This window comes from Eupeodes corollae, chromosome 1, assembly GCF_945859685.1.
Source record: "Eupeodes corollae chromosome 1, idEupCoro1.1, whole genome shotgun sequence".
Lineage (NCBI taxonomy): Eukaryota > Metazoa > Arthropoda > Insecta > Diptera > Syrphidae > Eupeodes > Eupeodes corollae.
In genome coordinates this window covers 217,332,230-217,354,439 of record NC_079147.1, presented here as the reverse complement: position 1 = coordinate 217,354,439, position 22,210 = coordinate 217,332,230, and the positions used below count along the sequence as shown (strand labels likewise).

At 35.1% G+C, this 22,210-nt stretch overlaps 3 protein-coding genes and 1 long non-coding RNA gene across 5 annotated transcripts; 1 reads left to right on the top strand and 3 right to left on the bottom strand.

The window, feature by feature from the left end:
• Positions 1-1,329: 1,329 nt before the first annotated feature.
• On the bottom strand, positions 1,330-3,005 carry LOC129941578 (cyclin-K). The gene has a single exon (XM_056050251.1). The coding sequence runs from the start codon at positions 2,804-2,806 to the stop codon at positions 1,445-1,447; it is 1,362 nt and encodes a 453-aa protein (XP_055906226.1). The 5' UTR covers positions 2,807-3,005; the 3' UTR covers positions 1,330-1,444.
• A 2,480-nt stretch (positions 3,006-5,485) lies between these two features.
• Positions 5,486-7,078, top strand: LOC129939342 (putative nuclease HARBI1). Of its 2 annotated transcripts, none has more exons than XM_056047319.1 (5): positions 5,486-5,739; positions 5,802-5,973; positions 6,023-6,256; positions 6,332-6,470; positions 6,530-7,078. In XM_056047319.1, the coding sequence occupies exons 2-5, from the start codon at positions 5,953-5,955 to the stop codon at positions 7,048-7,050; spliced, it is 915 nt and encodes a 304-aa protein (XP_055903294.1). In that variant the 5' UTR covers positions 5,486-5,739; positions 5,802-5,952; the 3' UTR covers positions 7,051-7,078. The 2 variants fall into 2 exon arrangements, with proteins under 2 accessions (XP_055903294.1, XP_055903293.1); XM_056047318.1 differs by having other exon boundaries at positions 5,798-5,973.
• LOC129939343 (uncharacterized) lies at positions 7,063-7,627 on the bottom strand. The gene is made up of 2 exons (XR_008780536.1): positions 7,406-7,627; positions 7,063-7,350 (listed from the first exon to the last, which is right to left on the bottom strand). It is a non-coding gene; the product is annotated as an uncharacterized LOC129939343 (long non-coding RNA).
• Positions 7,628-9,402: 1,775 nt separating this feature from the next.
• On the bottom strand, positions 9,403-20,699 carry LOC129954256 (tyrosine-protein phosphatase non-receptor type 14). Its single transcript, XM_056068045.1, has 6 exons — positions 20,067-20,699; positions 13,085-15,786; positions 12,784-13,002; positions 12,534-12,710; positions 12,140-12,463; positions 9,403-9,831 (listed from the first exon to the last, which is right to left on the bottom strand). The coding sequence occupies exons 1-6, from the start codon at positions 20,149-20,151 to the stop codon at positions 9,703-9,705; spliced, it is 3,636 nt and encodes a 1,211-aa protein (XP_055924020.1). The 5' UTR covers positions 20,152-20,699; the 3' UTR covers positions 9,403-9,702.
• Between the last annotated feature and the right edge of the window lie 1,511 nt (positions 20,700-22,210).

Sequence of the window (22,210 nt, the reverse complement as noted above, 5' to 3'; positions counted from 1 at the left end):
CGTGGTGGCCCAACAATATATTGATTTTCTTAAAAATTTAAGACTTGAAGACTATTTTTATGTTAGTTTACATATTTTACGTTGAATTTTGTTAATTATTTTTTTGTATTTTTTGTAAATAAAATTTTGAGTTTCTAATGAATTCACTTGTTTTTTTTTTGTGTAATGGTATTAAAAAAACATTTTAAACAAAACTGTATCATTACATTTGCTTACATTGGTTACCAACTCCCCATGATGGGGAACTAGTGGTCGTACGTAGACTTTTGTCGGACACTGTATATATTTCAAGATTGTTTATGAGATAATCAAAAGGGCAGGAGAAAACTGGGTTGGAATCTGTTTGATTGTCAACTTGTTGAAGCTCTTTAGATTTTTCTCCAAATAAAACGTCAAAATGACTATCACTTTCTTGAATGATAGTTTTCAGTTTAAGATTTTAAACGAAAATTGTAGAAGCAGCTTTCTAAGGCAGATGTAGCGACCAAATAGAAAGCCTAAAGATTATAACTAAATTTGGTAACTTTGGAAAAAAGACCTTTCTAGAATCAATTGAGCTTACACCAATTTCGTTAAGAGGAAAAAAGATATTCAGTCTTACAAGGAAACCATCTTGTCTATTGAAAATAATAGATTTTTTGAAAAATTTAAAGCTGGTAGTTCTAGACTTTGTAAAAATATCAAAAAATAGAGAACATTTTGAAAAAAAGTACTTTATGGCTGACATCTCCATAAAATTCATTTTGTTTTCCAAGAGAATCCTTTTTGTTTTCAAAGAGAAAAATTCAAAACAAATTGTTTTAGTCTTGTCATTTTCAAAAATTGTTCACTTTGTTTTCATAAAGATAAAAGATAGCAATGTTTGAAAACTTTAACTTATTAAAATTATAATGCATTATCTAAATCAAAATTTAGATTGATACATTGACATAATTTAGAACCATATTTCCTATTATAAACCCTTTTAAACCATAAATGTCCTCCTACTAAACCAGGGAATAAGTTTAAATATAGATATTTTTACTTACTTATGTATGCATGTATTTCCTGGCACAATTAATATACTTGGTAATTTTTTATTTTAAACCATCTGTAAATACTTCGGACTTTCTGCTTCAAGCTCTTTTTTAGATGTGCTAATGCTATTTCTAGTTCCGTTTAGTGTTAATTTTTCTTGCCTCCTCAATTATTTCAACATAGGCCGTTTTCCAATCCGCAGATCTTCTTTTTAACCTGAAAATTTACATTAACATATCACAACAAATCTATCCTCGGTCATTTGTTCGAAATAAAATATATGTACATATATGAAAATAAAAAATACAAACATTTTGGTGAATGATAATATAGTATTTTGTATTTTATTTCAACATTTTAACTGTTTATTTTATTACATTTATCTACTATATTCCTAGTCAAAGTCACACTAGTCGAGATGATGATATTACGTAGGTGGCTGGTACCGCTGACGACCATACGGTTGCTGGTAGTAGCCACCACTTGGCGGTACTTGATGTTGGTGAATGGGCGGGCCAATATGCTGCGGCGGTGGTCCGGATCGATGTGAGGGTAGGGGTGGCGGGATAGCGCCTCCATAGTGCGAGGGAATGGGCTGCGAGGACATGGGGAATTGTGCGCCGTACATTGGCGGTGGTGGCAACGGTGGCGGTGCGCTTGTAGGGGGTACCATTTGTGAGGATCCAGGTATTTGAGGTGGATAGTGCGAGCCATGTGTGTACATCTGCATGTAGTTGTCTGTGTACATGTAGGGCATAGGCTCCGGCGGCGGTTGCAGTGTCTTAATGGATGAGGTAGTCGCTATGGTATTGACTTCCATCTTTTCTTCGACCAAGGGTTTGTTATAGGTCGGCTGTTGTTGCTGCTGTTGGGGTGGTGCTGCATTTTTCGCGTTGGTTAATGCAGCAGGCGACGCATCACGATCTCGAGGAACTGCCGGTGGCAACGTCTGCGGTATGCTTGTCGGTGATTCGGCACGACTCGGCGGCTTCTGAGGGGGACTGTTAGTGTCGTTATTGGCATGACTGGGCTGATAGAGGTCCAGTACCTGATGACAGATATCCTCTAGAATCTCCATTGTTACATCGGAGACAAACATGTCCCACCATCGCAGATGACTCGGCTGCCGCCCCACCCAGTCTACCACTGTAAACTTGCTGAGTTTACTGGCCAAGTGGATGAGAGCCACTGCTATTATCTCCGGTTCCCATTGCAGGCACACAACTGTACTGAGTGAGTCATTGACAAAGTTCCATGCCATTTGCACCATTTTCTGCAACTTAGCTTGGTCGCCTTTAATGCACTTGGCATATTTCAGCAGAAAGCTGTAGGGGTGTTCCACTTGTAGGTCGAACTTGATGGTTTGAAGGAGAATTCGCTCCAGTGTCATTACCTCTTCTTTGGGATCATCGCCAAACGAGAAGAATTGCGAGTCTGTGAGGAGACTTCTTGCTGTTCTGATGATATCTCGACATTTCTTTGGTGTTTCTTCCACTTTTCCAGCTAGCAGCAGACAACAGCACGCCGTCACATAACGCGGAAAATTCTTGAATGTATGGAACATGTAGAAACGATGAAAATACACAACACCCGTGGCCATGGTATTGTGGCCCAGGCCCATTTGGGTGCCGCAATTCATAATAAAACGAGCGCCCTCCTTGCGATAACGTCGTTCCGTCTCAAACGAAATCCCATCCTGAATCGATGGTGTCACTTTGAGATCCTTCTTATCATAATACCAGCAGGGCATTTCGGCTGAATCCGGTAGCAAATATATGCATTCCTTCATTAAAGGATGTTTATAAAAATTTGTCTTTGGATTTTTCGTGGCTATCTATTCGAGAATTTCTTATGCTGCAACGAAACCAACTGAACAAGTGGAAAATTTTGAATTTATTTGAAAATTTCGTAAAAAAAATACACAGCACTGAGTGAGAGATGCACGAAATTTTATATTGGACACGAAGAAAAATCAAAAATATAATCCGCTTTCAAATGTCAGTGTCAAGAAAAACTTGTCACTTTGACATTTCGATGATTGTTGTTTTATTTTTCCGCTGGCGCAGCACGACTGAAAATGGAAAAAGTGAGCTATAGATGGCGCTGTGAAAAGTGCGAAGTTTTTAAAAACCATTTGTTACCAATTTATTGTTATTTGTCGATAATTGAATATAAATAAATACATTTAATTCTTCTACTCTAGAATATACATAGGATTTTGTTTTTAATCAGAAGCACAGTGCATCATGTAGAAAAGGTCTTATTGGATATCAAAATAAAAGTAAAGCTAGAAAGTTATAACATACTTGTTTTTGCATTGCTCACTTTCGTACTTTTTGAAAAAAAGGGTTTAGGTTGGATGTTATAATCTTTTGTCTAATTATTTTCAATATTTAAAACAAACGCTTTCCTCCAAACAAATCTTCGAAAAAAAAAATAAATTCCGAAATCCAGTGTGGCATTTACTTATTTTGCTTCTCCATTTTTTACGGTTGTTGAAGCCATCTAGTTTAGCTCTTCTAGGCCCTTGGCGTCCTGGCTGTATTCATCCTTCCAGCGGATGCATGGTCTTCCCCACTATCTTCTCCCGAAAATTTGTTTTATAAACTGAAGCTGATGCTTATGAAAATTAAAATGTTGCCCAAATAAATTACAAAATCTAAAATTTACTTTAACAAAAGTCAAACAAAATATTTGACATACATAGAATTCCCGTGATAGATAAAGATCGTTTATCGAATGAATCAAAATTTGTTTTCACCTATCATTACTTTTAAATCAAACAAAAATAATACTGACTTACCTACTTAAGGCGGCGGTGGCGCGCGGCGCTATAGTCCTTGGTCTTAACCAACAAACTTCTTTATCTTGCAAATTGAACATTAGTATTCGTTTGTCTTAATTTTTTTTATATGTTATCTTGTTTTTTTTATTTATCGATTTTGTTTTTTTATTTTTAAGGCAAACACAAGAACATTAAATTTCTAACGATCCGATAAATAGTCTACGGGTGGAATCACGCAACACACTTCACACCTATTACCAAATGTCAAAATCAAAGTGTTTATAAAATATCGGCAAATAGTTTTTAACGATGGCGATGTTTGCATTAGTTTACATAAAAGACACAAGCCAATCCAATTGTTTGGCATTAGTTTGAGACTCAGAAATATAAACAGATATTGTGTTTTGTTATTCACACTTTTATTTACTCACAGTATTTAATTTCAATCAACAAAACCGAAGACTAAGCTAAAATACAACAAATGACAACCGATCTCAAACGAAAGCAAATGTCACTCGTTAAGTTAAAATGAGTTTGGGTTTTGTTTACGAGTCTCGTTACTCGTAATCACAATTTAGCGAAAATGCGTTGTTTTAAATAAAACTGGAGGCTTATTAAATGAGTTCAATTGACATTTTGTAGCGTTTGGAAGATGATATTCCATTTTATTCGAAACAAATTGGTAGAATTCATGTGCTGGACAAAACAAAGATTTAAATATGACTTTCTTCTATTAAGCTTTGATACCTCAGGGATACTTTAAAATAATAGGCCGTACGTTTCTAGAAGATAGACATTCTGGGATAGCTATAGAGAATTCTGTAGATCGATAACACAACTCGAAAATGTATGTATGTATATACAGCTGAGTAGTAGCAAGATATAATTCGAAATGCAAGTAACAAAGCAGCAGTCATTATTGACATGCAAAATCATTTTAAATCATTTTTGAACTTTAAATGAACTGTCTAAAAAATAGGACGTGGAAAATTCATCAAAAACTGTATCAATCAAAAAAAGTTCAATTCCTGTATTCCATAAAATGGTTTCCAGTGGAGGAGTATGGTTCATATATTTATAAGGAAAGCTACGAGGACTCTGCACCTTTAATAGTAAAGTAAAAAGCAACAAAGATCAAGGTTTTCTGCCGAAAAAATCTAAAAGATCAGTTGAAATTGAAATTCATCCTATCAATTCTCTCTATGAAAAAAAATATTAAAAAACAAATGATTATAAGAATCAATTTTATCACTTAAGATCTTTATGAAAAAATTAATTATGTATATTTAATTAAGTTCATGAATCTAGTTTTTAAGTACCCAACTTCATGTCTTCTAAGGCGTTAGTTATAGCTATCATTGAATTCGATCCGAAAAAATGTTCGAATCAACATTTGACAGTGTTTCCCTTTGATTAGAAATAAAAATTATATACCGATCAATCGGAAATCACGCAAAAAATTTTTGTTGAGAAAAGAAAGTTTAGTTGCACATTTATTTTCTCCAAAAATGTATTTTCCAGACAGAAATTCATTTTCCTGAACAGCTGATACTTTTATGTTCAAAATTGAAGCCAACTGATTTATGTTCCAATTTCACACATTTCCAATGACAGATTCATGTCAGCAAAAATTTGTCGGTAGCTTTCAATCAGGAACATTTTTTAATGACAGACATTTTTAATGGTCGCATTCGAAAAGCTAGTGGCTACGTAGTCGAAATTCAACTAGATTTGTGAATGCAAAACTTCACTACAAAGCTAGTCAATCCTGAGCTGTCATATTAATGACAGATGCAAAAGTAAACAAACGCAAAATCGGAAACATTTGAGAAAGTTTTAAGAATTTTAAACAAATAACAACAATATTTTTAAATTAAATAAAAACAAATACAAAAAATTAGATAAAATGAGCGATTCGGAAGAAGATGAAGTCATAGGTATGTAAAATAGTTTAATTGTGGTCAATTTAAGACACTTCATATATTTGCCAAATAGCTAGAGCTGTGATTGTCGTAAACGATCTCCTCGCAGTGGGTTCCTTATCTGACCAACTTCAAGAAAACATTAAAGAAGATCGCGTAAGGAATACGAACTATTATGAAGTAGTAATTCCAGATTACAGTTTAGAAGAATTCCGGTGCCATTTTCGAATGAGTCGAAGTTGTTTTTCGGTAATTTTTTTTTGTTTATATAAGTATGTTATTAATTAGTTCTTTAAAGGATCTTATGACAAAGATTGGAAATCTCAAGTGTGTTCATCAGTTGGAAAAAAAACTTTTGTATACTATTTGGACTTTAAGCAAACAAGAGAGTTTTTTGTCATCTGGCGATCGTTTCAATTTAGCACCAAGTTCAGCACACAATTCATTTTGTGAGATTCTGGATTTGTTGTGTTCCCTTTTGGCTCAATACATTAAGTGGCCATCAATAAGCCAATATAATGATATATCCCGGGTATGTGTACATAAAATTTTTGACAAATTCAGTTCATCATTTTGAAATAACACATACATAAATATTCTAATGAAGGTATTTCGAGAAAAATCAGGAGGTTATATTCCCGGGATCGTTGGTGCGATAGATGGGTGTCACATTCAAATAAAACAGCCGGTCAAGAACCCTATAGACTACTACAACAGAAAAAATACGCATTCGATTATTTTACAAGGTACACTTAATATTATATTAATTTTAACAAATATATTTACATATTAATTTCTTTAAAAGGAGTTTGTGACCATCGAGCTGTTTTCATCGATATTTATGTAGGCGCTCCTGGTCGACTACATGATGCTCGAGTTTTTAGAAATAGCCCTCTCTCTGATAAATTGGCTCAATTCTTGCCTGCCGACTACCATCTTGTAGGAGATGCTGCCTACCCTCTAGGTCAAAACCTAATAACTCCCTTCCGTGACAATGGACACCTTCTCGAAAGGCAAATCAATTTCAATACACGCCTTAGCAGTGCCAGAATAACCATAGAGCGAACTTTTGGTTTTCTCAAAGGCCGATTTCGTCGATTGAAATATTTGGATGTTTCAAGTCCTATGCTGGCCAATAAAATTATAACAGCTAGTTGCATTTTGCACAACCACATTCATTTATTTAATGAATCTGGAAATTTTTCTGACATCGAATCTGAAAATGATGACGATCTGGGAAATGATTTAAATTCAAGTCAAAACATGGAAAACCAAGAAAGAAGCAGCTGTGCTAGAAAAAGAAACTTCTTGTTGAACAATTTTTAAAAATAAAATATGTACTTTTTTCAATTAATTTTTTTATTTGTACTTTGTTTTGTTTACAAAAAAAGGAACTTCAGTTTGTCTTCATGACTAAAAATCTTATTACTAAACTTATAAACTAATCTTAACCTAACTATAAGCTTTCTTAAAAATAAAAATAACACACTTAATACTAAACAAAAAAAAAACAATTCATTTAAAAAAAAAGTATTTCATCACAGTTAAAAACAAAAATTATAAAATTCATTAACAAAAAATACACACGATAACTCTCCATCCAATCTCTGCAAAGTTCTCAGTTATCTAAAAAATAAAATGATATTAGGAGAATATATTTTAAGAAATTATATTAACTTACTTGTTCTATTTTCTTTTTCTTCCTTGTATTTAAGCATCTCGAATTCCAACCTTTTCTGTTTTAGAACTCGCATTTCCTTCAATTCATTTAGCACCCCTCGCGCGATTTCCACCTTTTCCTCCTCCAGTGCAACTAATTTTGAGCGAAGGGTTGCTTGTTTGGAGGTAGAGGGAGTGCAATCCGAGGGAGTGCAATCCGAGGGAGCACACAGCGATGAAGGGTTCAGAGACATTACCTGTTAAGATTTTATTGCAAATTTCTTCATCTGCCTCTATTTCGTAATTTATTTCTAAATACTGCACAATAAGTTTCATTTTGAAATGTTTGTATCTTTTTTAAATTTTTTCAACAGCTGATTGTGAAACGTCAAAATCAGTGCCAACTAACTTTTTAGCCGAAATTTTTACACTACGTCGGAGGGGAAATTTCAACTACTTTTGTAGCTAGATTTAGCCAATCAGAACCCCTTGACTACGTAGCCACTAGCTTTTCGAATGCGACCAATGATAGCTATAAACGACCTGCCAAGAAAATTCTAATGTTTGTTTTCAATGATGAAAACCAATGATAGCTAAAACTGGCGCCTTATGGAATTTTATTTTTCTCAAGAAAAAAGTTGCAGGTAAAAAACTTAAAATGCTGAGTAATCAAAACTTTTACAATTTCGCGTAGAAACTTGATCTTCCAAACGTTTCACGGATCATACGATTTCCAAGTAATTTCTGACTGTTTACACGTTCATATTTCTTTAACCACTTATCGTTTTTACTTACATACAAATGGACCACAAAAAGGAATAAAGAAATTCAATTTTATTAAGATACTACTTTTAAAAATTTTAAACCACAGCAGAACTCTACACACGACTTCACTCTACACACGACTTCAACCCATTTCAACTAATACAAACTACTTACTGTGATTTAATTTTTTTTAAATAATCTTTGACAGAATTCGTACCAGTTATCATGTACAATATAAGATGATCACTCAAGACATTGTCCGCATTCATAAAACTAGTGACTACGTAGTCAAAATTCAACTAGCTTTGTGAATGCAAAATTGCACTACAAAGCTAGTCAATCTGGAACTGTCTTATTAATGAAAAATACAAATATATTACATAAGAAACATTTGTGTTTTCAGAACTTTAAATATTTTTTTTTTCTTTTTTAATTTAACAAAACCAAATAGAAGGTATAATATGATTAATTTATATTTGTATTTAAGTAACGAAAGATTGATTTATTTTTTAATTCTTTGTCCTTACCGAGCAGCTGATTGTGAAACGTCAAAACCAGTTTGCACTAACTTTGAAGCCGAAATTTTTTACATTCGTCGGAGGGGAAATTTCAACTACTTTTGTAGTTAGATTTAGCCAATCAGAATCCCTTGACTACGTAGCCACTAGCTTTGTGAATGCGACCATCAACCCCACATTTTAAAAAAAGTAACCATCACTTTCTATGTTTATTGTGAAATTTATTAAACTTAAGTCAAATTAATTGTTTTATAAACTGTTATACATTGAATGTTATAAACATTCTCAAAAAAAGTATACAAAACAACAATGAGGGATGGAAAATAAAATACTACTTGAGGGAAAAATTAATACAAAAAAACACTAAATTTAAATACAAACAGTTAAATCAATAAATCATCAGTATAATAATTATTTAAATTTTAAACTTTGTTTCTGAAAAATGAAACAACTTAATTTTAATAATTTGTATGCGTTAAATGTATCTTACAAAAACAAACAAAAATCTTCAATATAATATGTATGTCGTTTATGTAAATATTTATAATAATGTAAATTGCAAACAGAAACAAAAAATAAACAAAAATAATATTTTTTTTTAAATTAATGAATTTCGGATCGGACTCGGAGTTGTTCAATTGATTTTTCTTAACAAATCGATATATTAATATAAAAATTGTATGTATATATAATATTTATAATAAAACATTTTTTTTTTTCTTTTTTAAATAATGTAAAATTCTTTTGCATAGTAAATTATTAAGGCACATAATATCTTCCAATTTTTTAAATTGCTCTTAGTTGCATTTTGATCACACGTTTGTTTTTCATTTTCATTTTTTGTTTTACGTATTCGTATTATTAATTTTAAATTGTTGATTTTATCTTATGAAAGGCTTGTATTTTATTCTTCAAATACTAATTTTGAATACTTTTTCTTTATTAAATTGTTTAAATTGGGCGGACAATGAGTGATCTTAATTAAGTTCTTACGGTTTCTTTTAATTTAAATTGTTAGTAGCTGCTTGTCTAGAATCTAAATTAATCTCGTTCGCTTTAGATATGTTATTAATAGTGCGTAGATGAATTTGTATTGCGCTAAAGAAGGAATTATGCTATCACGTTGGTGTCGCAATTGTCCAATGACCCTTGGAATATCTAGATCCTAAAAGTAACATTGCAAAAAAAAAAAAAAAACATTTAACATTTATTTACTGTGGACTTATTATAAAAACGCGGCGAATTTAGTATTTAATATGTTCAAATCACCAACACAATAAAAAGTATATTTAATTTATTTAAAACTAAATAAAGTGTTGTATGTTTTCAATCTGAAAGTTAAATTTATGGAGATGATCCAAGATGCAATAAAGACACAAAATTTGAAAAAAATTCTTTGTTATCTATCGCAGTCCTTCATTACATATGTTTAATGTTTCATTTGATTGTCAAAGTTAGCAAAGGTAGTGAATATAAAATGAAATTAGATAAAATAATTTTGTGAAGTTTACTTTATTGAGTGAAGGATGGACAAAGTGCAAAAATGTTGCATTTTTATTTCAAAGTTATTTATACAAATATAACATTACAGAAATCAATGTAATATGGTCCCACATTGCTTTTATGTAAATATTCCGATAAGCGTCAACAAATCCCTGACAATATGAGTGACGAAGATTTTCGAATCCACACTCACAGGACAGCGCAGTAGAGGAATTCCGGGAATCAGGTGGCGCGCACAAGTGGAAAGTGACCTTACCCAACTTGGAGCGCGAAACTGGAGACATCTAGCTGGGGACCGAACTAGATGGAGAAGTTTGTTGTGTGAGGCCCTAGTTCATCCAGGAGTGTAGCACCACCTTAAGTAAGTAAGATATTGCAGTCTGAGGTCAAATTCTTCTACCTGTATACATTCGAGGATCGGATGAATCTAGTTGGGAATTAGTAGACATGCACGAAATGGACGACTTCGGCTCCGCGACGGATTTTTAGAAAATGATGAATTCGCCGTTGCATTTATTTTACATGAAAAACGTTCTGAAAAGGATTTTTCTGTGTGAAAGCAGGATAAGTTCAACAGCTTGTTGTAATGTGCCCATTCATGTCTGCGATACAGCAACCTTCTACACGAACTGTATGTAATACCTTATCGTCAACCTCGTACAAAAAATTCGACCATGCCTAAGTAAACTAAGGGAGAGGCTACTAAGGATGACTTGATGAGCAAATTATACCAATAAAGTGTAGGTCATCAAAATGACAGTCACTTGAATCAAAGATAAAAACGAATTCGAGGTGTTTTTGGCAATATATAAATTCTAAACGAAAAACTTATGGTATTCCTACTTGTATGAACTATAATGAAACTGAAAGTTGTGATTTAAAGACAATTTGTGATTTATTTGCATCATTTTTTCAATCAAATTTTAAGATCAGTTCATTTAATTCTGAAAATGTTATGGATAATATTAACGCTATAACAAATATGGGACACATAGAACTAACAGAGAACGAAGTTCTCTTGGAATTAGGTAGTCTTGATGGCAGTATAAGTTTGCCCCCAGATAATATTTCTGCATTGTTTTTAAAAAATTGCAAATCAAATCTATCCAAGCCTCTTGTTTATATTTTTAATTTATCTCTAAGCGAAGGTGTCTTTCTTGACTATTGGAAAAGCTCGTATATAACTCCGATTTTTGAATCGGGGTCCAAGCAATCTATAGTAAACTATAGGCCCATTGCTAAGCTTCAATTAATTCTAAAAGTTTTTGAATCTTTAGTTAAAAAGAGAATATATGAAGCCGTTAAAGATTTTATATCGCCGTTTCAACATGGGTTTGTCAGTGGGAAATCTACTGCAACAAATCTGACGTTGTTAACGAATTTCTGTGTGAATGCAGTTGAAAATGGAAGTCAAGTAGATGTTGTCTACACTAACTTTTCGAAAGCGTTCGATAGAGTCAACCACACAATACTCTTACAAAAACTTAAATCATTAGGTTTTCATGCTAAATTATTGAAATGGATCGAGAGTTATTTAACCAATCGCATTCAATATGTGAAAATCGGTCCAGAAGTATCAAAGATGGTTTTAAATGTCTCGGGAGTTCCCCAAGGCAGTCATTTGGGCCCATTGTTGTTCTTACTGTTTATTAACGATTTGCCTAGTCATATTTCTTTTTCTTCATGTCTAATTTTTGCTCTGTTTTCCAGGTCGTGGTTGGGGCGAATGCTATCATTTACCTTGTACACTTGCTGAAAAGCAGCAATAATCACTAATGCCAAAAGCAAATACCGATTTTATAGAAATCGACAAACAAATTGTTTTCTGAGAGGATGAGAACAATTTTGGGAAAAATGCCGAAAATTTTATTTTAATTCGAGAAAGAGCAATGAAATTTAAACTAAAAAAAATTCTCAACAGAAGAAATAAAACATAATTTTCTTAACATAAATATGTCCTCTCAACTTACCTCGTTATGATCTAATGTATATAACAGAAGATCCGCTGTAAGCGCAACACCCGAACGTCCACCACCCTCTAAACAATGTATTAATACCGGTGGATTTGTATTGTGACCAGGTGGCACCTCATTTATTGATGCCATTCGAACTGAATTCAATTCTTCCAAGAAATCCAAAAAATGATTCACTTCACGCGGACAATTCTGTTCAGCCCAATCTGTATAATTTAAATGCCACACCGATCTGTATCGTCTCGATTGTACATGGTATAATCGTAATTTACTTGTAATACATCTGTCAGTTGTTTGAGAGAATTCTTGATAAACTTGAAACTATAAATTAAAAAAATCATCGTTTTTTAATTCTTAAAAAAATAAAAAGACTACACTAAACTAAACTTACTTGTCCAAATTCTAATCTTTGATTAGTATCAGGTGGAATATAATTGAGCTCCTCTGATAGTTGAACAATCAAATAAACATCTGCTTCCCAAACACATTGCCAGAACATTTTCTTCATTAAATCAACTTGAGGACTTTGAGCGACAATATAGAACCTTTGTTTTGTACCAACTGTTGCCTATGAAAAAGAGAACGAGAAAACATTAAAAGACCTTTGGTTTTGTCATCATTCATCAGTTAGAAGAACTTACAGAAATATGCGAAGCATTCACATAACCATGTCTATTTTCCATCGATGGAGTTATTCGTACACGATTATCATCGTATGGCAAAAAATTCGGATCTGAGTTTTTTCTCATATTCTCTTCCAAAAGTGCACATTCATAGCGCGCACTTTCTCGTCGTTTTGGTATTCGTTCAAATTCCATAAAAAGCTGCGAGTCATTCAGTTTTGCATCCAAAATCTGACACTAAAAACACAAATGAAAAAAAACATAAAATGTTGACCCTTTGTGTTTAACAAATTGGTTTGCATTAAATTATATAACTTACCAACTTATCTTTACTGTAAGTAGCCGATATCGGTTGAAGTCGAGGCAGGCCCGTCGACCATCGATGCCTCAGGTTCATTTCTTCCTGTGAGAGTTCTACTTTCACTTGATTTTTACTCTTATCTCGGCCAAGAGTGGCACTTTTGCGTTCCTTTTCTGCAGAATTCTTACTACGACCCAAAATATTCCAGCGTTTTTTTCGCTTCTCCTTTGTCGCACTGCTTGCCGTGGATGTATTCACTGAATCTAAAGTTGTGTTCAATGTCGTTTGTGTGGAATTCAAATACGACGATGACGAATGGGAAGTGTTGTAATGATCGTCATTGAAGTTTTTCGATGGATGCGGCAGTACATCGGACGTTGTCTTCATTAAATTCGCCTTACGAGGTGGAGCGATGGGTGAGGGTGAGGCGAGCTTTTCGTGGCGTGGTGGCGTCGTTAGAAGTGTTGGCGTTGGTGGCTTGTGCAGGTTCATTTGTATAAGTGTATCGTTGGTCGTCTCCATTTGGGGTAAACCTCCGTTGCCATTGCTGTTGGTGTGTAAACGTTGCATGTTAAGCGTAATGCCATCGATTTCCGAATGCATTTGAGCAATTGGAGTGGCCTGATGAATGCCACCGGGAGCCGACTGAATACTTGAAGTTCGATTTCTCATCTCGGTGGAATTTTCCGAGGTGTAGCAATGCGGCAGAGGGACATTCTCGTAAATTGGTTCTATAGATCCATTCATTGCAGACCTTTGAAGACCTCCACCATTGGTATCTGGGAACTTAGGGGGTCGATAAATTTGTTGCGGTGGTGTCGGAATTTGCTGCTGAAGGGGAGGTGGTGGCGGTTGTTGCGTCGGTGGTGGAAGCGGCAAAACCAGGGACGGTTGTTCTTCGATCATGTTAAGATTCTCGAATGTTCCATGGGCCAAATAAGGCTGTGAATGACCAATGTGATTCATGTATGGATAGACTATTGGATGATATTGATTACTAAGTAGATTACGATTGGAAACCAGGTCAGGGCTGGAGCCGGAGACATAAGCACGATAGCCTAGTAGTGTTCGGTGACTGGCCACTGCTAGGTCTGGAGTAGATGTGGAACTTAAACGGTTCGCCGGATATGGTGGGGGTGGTTTTGTTCGCATCATCTGAAGCCGTTGCGCCAAGTCGATATTAGTGTACACGTTGTTTGGGTTGATTTGATTTTGCATTGTTTGAGCTGTCTGCGTTACATCTGGGTATCTATGAGGTGCCAGATGGTGCAGGATGTTCTCTGTGGCAGACATATTGTGCACATCGGGTTGACTGCCGGAATAGAAGTTGGGGTCTGGAGACAGCATAGCGCCAGATGAGGTGACTCGTAGCGCCGCTGCTGAGGCAATAGTCTGATGATTAATGTTGTGAATTTCATTTGAGCTTGCACGATACTTCTGTTGCACAGCAGTTTCATAGTCCGGAGCTGGCCGGTATGTCGGTAGCATCGCTTTGAGACGTTCTCGCTCATGCGAAAAGTTATTATTATTACTTAGGTCCAAGCACGACGTACTCTGCACCCGGTTATCGAGTGGATCCACAACCATATTTGTAAAGCTACAATTCGTTGACGATGCATATTCCTGGGGGATGTTAGCCCAGCTTTGGTTAGGCGTGCGTGCCTGCTGGTGCTGACTACTTGTTGCAAGTGAAATATTTGATGACATTATTGAGTTCTGAACTCCACCAGGTCCGACCATTTGAAATTCTGGTGTGTATATGGCCCGCTGTTGCTCCAGTAGCAAATCTTCCCGACTATCTCCAAAGTCCTGTGCGAAATTCTGTATTGACTCCGGATGGATACCACCATTTTCACTGTCCGCCTCCTCATCTATGTAGTTTTTGAAGAATATATGCTGCGTCACACACAACTTCCATATGTATCTAGCAGTATCAGCATCTGGAAGAGTAAACGAGGCCACCGTGTAGATCAGTTCGTCCTTTTTCTGCTCGATATTAATCGATCGCTTAGCATTCACTACCATCAGAAAGTCCTTCCACGGATAATACTGCCTTCCGATTTGTGAATTAACAACAATACCATTGATTGTCAAGCCCAATTGAATATCGTTGCCTAGCGAATCTTTTGCCGAGAATCTCTCTTCACCATAGCCATCTAGGCGCTGACAACATTTTATATACATTTCTTCGGCTTGACTCTGACTAAGATGCTGTATGGTTGGATTGAGCTGTTGAACTTCGTCAATTAGACTCTCATCGAAGCCATCGTGCATCAGACTCTTTGGGAGTATCAAGCGAGTTCGGAGGTAGTCTTTTGTGTGTTTGTCTCGCTGATAGCTATCGTACTCGGCCTGTCGGCAATAGAGAGCCAGCAAGATGGCTGTTCGCACATCACATGCAATACGTTCTTCAACTACATCGTTTTTAAGTTGCAGGAAATAATAGTAGCGTGATACCTCATCGCTGAGATGTTTTACACCAGTTGTGACGTAATGCAGAACCCGAAGGAATATTTTCGGGCCGGCGGCATATTTTTCCAGCTGCCTGCTAAGGGGACGATCTAAATCAATCCATTTCAGTTCGTCTTCCTTCCCTTTGACTATGAAACGCAGTCCAAAGAGTTCTGGCTGACTAATGGACAGCCTTTGGCACACATTATCAAGACACTCTTGACCTTTACTCTCTGAACTTAGTGTGCAATCGACTGTTGTTGAGGTATCTGCAAATAAACAAATAAGTAAAATATAAAATTAGAATAGGGAAGCTTCGGGCTATTTTTATAAGGATAATAAAATTATGAATTCATTATTTGATTCCCAGCAGAAAACAAAAGCATACTGAAAATAGATAGTGTACATATGTCTTTTCCTATGGAACAGAGTCAATCACTTTTTAAATTCTTTACAAAACTCCAACAACACGAAAATCATAAGAATATTTGAGAGAATAGAATTTTTTCACTAATGCTTTCCAAAGAATCCACATGTTTTGAATATTTAATGCCATCACATACGTTAAGAGCCACCTCATCTAGCTTTGGTCTTCAAGTCTATGATGACATTTCTGCGTCAACAGTTTGAATTGTACACATATGCACTGTTGATTATTTTGTATGATAACTTTTGCGGCGGCCAATGCGGTACACAGCCAATCATGAAGTGAATGCATTGAATAGTAATTAATTTAAGACTACAAACGTTTACTATTCTGGAAACTTTCTACCATCATATTTTTCAAAACAACAAGAATGGCTATTAAAATCCTAAATTTGAATTTGAAATATGATTATTATCATTCCGATCATTTGATTTCAAGAACTAGGTAACTTATTTAAAAAAATGAACGCATAAAAGTTGTTATTACATTTTTAAGCCTTATTTTATTGAATTGTTATTGAGAGGAGGAATAACTCATCGTATGACCTACGAAATAATTCTCACTTAACTTTCAAATAATAAACTTACTCCCACCCAAATTGGGACCTGTTTAATTAGAAGTACAGTACCTTGCCCTGAGAAAAATGCGTTTTATAGAAAACCTACAATAGGAGTGACCCCTTACTATTTTTTTGTTGCATCACTGATCAAGCAAATTGAGTAAAAAATAAAGTACCGTTATTTCCTCTTCTGGTGTTTAAAAATTTAAAACACATTTTGATGTATTGCAAAAATATAACCGCATTTATTTTTTTTTGTTTAAAGTTCATTTTTAACAAAAAACTAATATGCAATTTTTTGCCTCTATTTTCCATCTAAAAAATCTTTTCGGCATACTATTCACTAGACTTTTTAATATGGATTCGTCTAAAGATTTCCATTCTGTCACAACTGCATCTCGCAGCCCAGCAAAACTAGCATTATGGACATACATTTTGCGGGTTAAAATTCTCCAAAGATTTTTGATGGGGTTGCAATCTGGAGAACGTGACCATCCGAACCAATCCAAACTTTAACGACTTACATTAATTAAGGCTTTATCTTGCTAAACGACATGCTTAACTCGACAAAATTGTCTTAAATAAGGTAACAAATTCTCCTCAAGGACCGAAAGGTAGTGAGAACTGATCATTCTAGTAGAGGTGAAGGCAAATGCAACCTTACCAAGCAATACAGCTGCCGCCACCAAAGTTCCTGTTGGATACAAACTTTTTTCCTTTCTTCAAATCGTATGCTAATATCCGCTAAAAGCATCTGGTCCATCAAGACTAAACTTTTTTTCATCACTAAAGTTTCATCACTGAAAATAATCTAATAAATAACGGTACTTTACTTTCTTCTAAATTTGCTTGCTCAGTAATTCAACTCAAAAAAAATATTAAGGAGTTTTCTATAAAACGCATTTTTTCAGGTGCGGTTATACTTATGCAAGTCACTGTACATAAATCCTACATTTTTGTTTAAGTTCCCTGAAAATAGATTTATATCTGAATTATCTCTCAAATTACGATCTTTGCCATACTGCAGAATTAAATGGGACATGGAGTTAAGTTTCTTTTTAAAACATAGGTTATTTGGACACTGACGTGTAATATCATACCTGCAAAGCAAGTCTTGTGTAGATCGCACAGTCCGTTTTTAAAAGAAGTGTTTTCCTAATCGAAACTCCTACTATTCCTGCTGTACCCAAGTATAAACAAACAATTCGTGAGGCTAGTATGCTTGTGGATAACGATCATGGGATTAGGACGAACACAGACGAAAATGTGGCTTGTGTAGCCGAGTGTCAGATTCAATTCACGAACATAAATCGTTATCGATCTAAACATTTCAAGCACTAGTATTAGGAGGATTCTGCTCAAAGATTTGGGATTACTCGGATAACAGTTTGGCCATTAGAGAACCTTGAAGTGATCAACGATTTTGGGCGAAAAATTCAACTCTACTAAGAAGGCGCATTTCCATATCAGCTACTTATTTGAAAAAAAAAAAAAATTGCCGGATCTGGAACTTTGGCAGGGATGTCAAAAATCGACATGGCTCTGTACAGTTCGTCCTTGTAGATGCTGTCATATGTGGCCTTTAAATCGATGAAAATATGGTAGATATCGATTTGCTATTGTTTGATCAACTTTTCTGGCCTAAAGCCCCCAACTACTGATTCTTCTATAGTTGATGCTGTTTAGAGGGTCTTCTTTTTTCCAGTATGTAAATGCATCCAAGAAAAGCAATAGTTTTGTATGAATTTAAAAAATTATTCAAAAATAAGACTGAACAAATCGGTCAACGATGGGCGTTAAAAAGCCATGTTAATCGAATTTTGTAAGCTAAAATTGGAAACTTGAATTTAGACGGCCTCTGGTTAATGCAGTTTCGAAGCTAGCTACAATTTAACCCCATTCGACTTTTTTTGTGGGAATGAATCTTTATTGCGCTTTTGACTTTATTCGTAAATATTTCTAGAAAATCTAGAAACAGTTCCATGTTTGATGAATGAAGCACTGAGTGAAAGAGGAATGAGGTCCGAGTAAACTGCACGCATTTGTGAGCACTGGCAAAATCAAGGTGCCAGATTTCGTTCGTTTATAGGACAGACTATACTGATGAACTGTAGTACCCGTGGCATAATGGTTAGTGAGTTGGGCTATCATGCCAGAGGTCTTGGGTTTGATCCCTGCCTATTCCATTTTAAATTTTTTTTCACGTATACTGCCTCTTGCGAGGAATTGACAAATTCTCCAAGATTAATTCCTGTCATGAAAAGTGCTTTCTCAAATTAGCCGTTCGGATTCGGCTTAAAACTGTAGGTCCCGTCCATCCCTGACAATAGTACTCTCACACAGGAATGCACGAATGTGCAATATCGAGATTCTATGCTCGATTTGCATGAAAAATTGTATTTAACTTGCCAGTATCTGGTTGACAGGATTTGATACCCCTATTCAGACTGTCTATTGGATTAGTCACGAAATAGGTCTTTCTAATAAATAACTGATAGACAATGCTACTTTAATTGCTTTTTCATTATCAAAACGACTATAAGCATTTGATGTATTTACAAAAAATGCTTCCTTTGATTCGGAGCTTAAAATTTTACCAATTTAAAAACAAAAACACCTATCCATCATAAGGCTCGTAATCAAGAACTTCCAACCCTGTTGAGAACGCAGGTGAAATAGAACAAGATAAAATAACAACAAAATACCACGCACACACTCATTCCGCGGAATCGACTTAAACTGCCACAAGTGACGACAAAGATAAGAGACACAAGAAAACAAGTTGCACAGGTAAAAAAGGTAGCCCTAGAACTAGAAGCAGAGAAAAAATAAACGAAAACAAAACACCGCCACCGCCACCACCGCCGTCGTCACTGCCGCTAGATCCTCAAAATTACATCGGGGGTATAGAGATTGTTCGAACACACAACGTCTATCTATACTTTGTGCTAGTATTTTGCCGCAGAGAGATAGATCGTAATGTTGTAAAAGGCAGAATGGACGGAAACTCAAGTGATCTGTTCGCCATAGTGCTTGTAGTTACTTGTGTGTACGACCGACAAGAACTGTGACGCTGGCGGTGACGACGGCGACTACGAAGACGACGAGAACACTGCGACGAACACACGAATGGTGTGGATGTGGACTGTGGAGGGAGTTGGTTTTGGTTCACGACTCATTGGCAAGGAATGCTGTTCAATGGCTCAATGTGTGTTATTTTATTAAAGCCAATTTAGGGGTGGGGCGGAAAACGAGTAAACATGCAAAGGCTGCTAGCTATACTGAATAGCCAACTGCCACAGCTACAGAGGAACACAATGCGTATCGCATCTTGATGGCACGGCACCACCAGCGTACGAGTGAGGGCGGTGGTGAACATGAAGGAGGAAAAGGAGGAATATCTAAGTAGGTATAAATTCTCTGATAAGCACCACTTACCGCCCCTGGAATTTTTATTTTGCTAAGCTTTTTGGTATTTGATAAGCCATTTAGATGATAGCTACGTTATCTAATTATGTATTAAGATATTTATGTAAGAATTTCGCTATTCTATTAAAGCTTACCTAGGAGATGATGAACCGATATGACAAACAGGCTCTTCGAAGTGACATTGTAGTGGCGAGATTTTTTCAAAAATTTTAATGGCATTTCTCTTTTAATTCTTCTTGTTGCTGCTCTTGATATGCTTTTCCTTGCTTTGCTATTATCGGAGCATTAATACACTTTTAACTTATTAAAAACCCACTCGACATTTATAGACAGACGACAATAATGACTGCGACGGAAACAACGACGGCGACAACGACAAGTGCACCTCAATAACAACTCTCTCAAAAAACGTAAAATCAACCAACGAACAGAATTCAGACGACAACGACAGCGACGAGGAAGAAAAATGCAAGTGAAATGAAAATTCCACAAATATGTATAAAAGAAAAGTTGCAAAAAAAATTCTTTCGAACCAAGCAGGAACCAAATATTATATTTTGTATTGATCAATGGCAAATTACTTTGTACTTATTAACAATTAATTAAATTAATCACATTGCAAATACTTTCTTGGGGAGAAATTAAACGATTTTCTTGAAAATTCTGTGTAAATAAAGTGAAATTTATTTATTTAATCGGAGAAATTAGTTGTGTTGTAAAATAAAATATATGAAAGGAAGAAATGCGACGACAACGACACGGAGAAAAATGACAGAACAGAAAGGCTACAAACTAATTGAGGCTAGGTTACAATTGGTGTTATATTTTGACAGATGGCTTTTAATTTGCTATTTCATCAAAGGGGCGCTGTTCACCAAAAAATCAAATCTAGATGACTCTGTATGTGGTCTAAAGGGTACTTTTCACGGTTTATCAGCAAATATCAGGCTTACACAAAATATTAAAATTCACATTTTGAAAAATACATAGGTACCTAATTTTTATTCTTAAAAATTAGTAATAAACTTTTAAAATTAAAATTTTACAATATTATTTTTCTTAACTGACAGAATTTATTTTCCTAAATTAAAGAACGTTAAAACTATACAAAAATATAACGAGTATCAGTTAATAGTTCATAAATATGTAAATTCCACTCTTACTTCTTAAGAATTTTTTAATAATCATCTCTTTTCTTGTTATTTAAAACAGCCAGGTACTTTCTCAGTTATCAAAACTACTGGTTATCTCACTAGAGTATTGTGTTATGAAAGTAGCAATTAAATAATGACACAATACAAATACAATTGAATTTTATCCTATAGACTCAAGTTTTGGATCACCTTCCCAAATATGTAAGTTGTACTCAAGTTTAGGAGGGATAAAGGCTATGTTAATTATAGCCAGATCAAAGAGGCTTACCCCACAAGGATTTTCTGTGACGCATAGACCTGTCTAGACGCTTTTTAGTCTCCTCGATGCTAGTGCCACCAATGGATAAGGGCATTGCGGAAGAGTTGCGCTTTTTCGACAGAAGACAGTATGGAGTTTTCGAAGGTAAATTTACGTGGTTTTTGATACCCCATTGGATAATGCTATCAAGATCACAATTAAATGCATTTATGGTACGCTGCCGTTGGTAATTAACATCCCAATGACAATGTTGATAATCTACAAATAAATATAAAATGCTGAGAGTACTGTCATTAGCGAAATAATTAAGTGGGTCAGATATAAAGATTTGTTTCCCTGTTCGGTAAGATAAACCATGAGATCACAAGTGAACCTATTGCTACGCAAGTCCTACTGCTGGTCATAACTTTCGTTCTTAAAGATATTTCTTAAGCTGAAAATTGATCAGCGTTTGCATGACTCTGTAACGAAGGGACGTATGTAGGTGCACTTGAACGATAGTTAGAGGGGAAAAAGAATTACATTTTTTAGGGACCTGCTGTTTTCCATCCACTCGGAAAGGCCGAGGCCCTGTAGAGAAGGACAGATGGAATAACTTTAAAGAATACCTCTAAGAACAAAAGGAGGGATACAATCTTTACAAGCGGATTTGTGAATATTAAGATATTTAACTACCTTAGCTAATGAACGAGTGTGAAAGAATATTTGTCCCATAAATTGTTTTTTTTTTTTTAATAACACTTAGTGTTTGTATACATCGACTACATTTGGTCGGACCAAGTTCATACCGAGACCCTTAACTTCCTAAGCAACAAATAAAGAATTCCGCTTAGAACTTCTTGTTTTAATCATTTACCCCATTTGT

Coding starts and splice junctions, on each gene's coding strand:
- LOC129941578 (XM_056050251.1), bottom strand. CDS start 2,806: ATGAAGGAATGCATATATTTGCTACCGGATTCAGCCGAAATGCCCTGC.
- LOC129939342 (XM_056047318.1), top strand. CDS start 5,709: ATGAGCGATTCGGAAGAAGATGAAGTCATAG. Junction 5,740..5,797: donor GGAAGAAGATGAAGTCATAG/GTATGTAAAATA, acceptor TTTGCCAAATAG/CTAGAGCTGTGATTGTCGTA. Junction 6,257..6,331: donor AATATAATGATATATCCCGG/GTATGTGTACAT, acceptor ATTCTAATGAAG/GTATTTCGAGAAAAATCAGG.
- LOC129954256 (XM_056068045.1), bottom strand. CDS start 20,151: ATGCCATTAAAATTTTTGAAAAAATCTCGCCACTACAATGTCACTTCG. Junction 13,003..13,084: donor CTTACAGTAAAGATAAGTTG/GTAAGTTATATA, acceptor TTGTGTTTTTAG/TGTCAGATTTTGGATGCAAA. Junction 12,711..12,783: donor TGAATGCTTCGCATATTTCT/GTAAGTTCTTCT, acceptor TCTTTTTCATAG/GCAACAGTTGGTACAAAACA.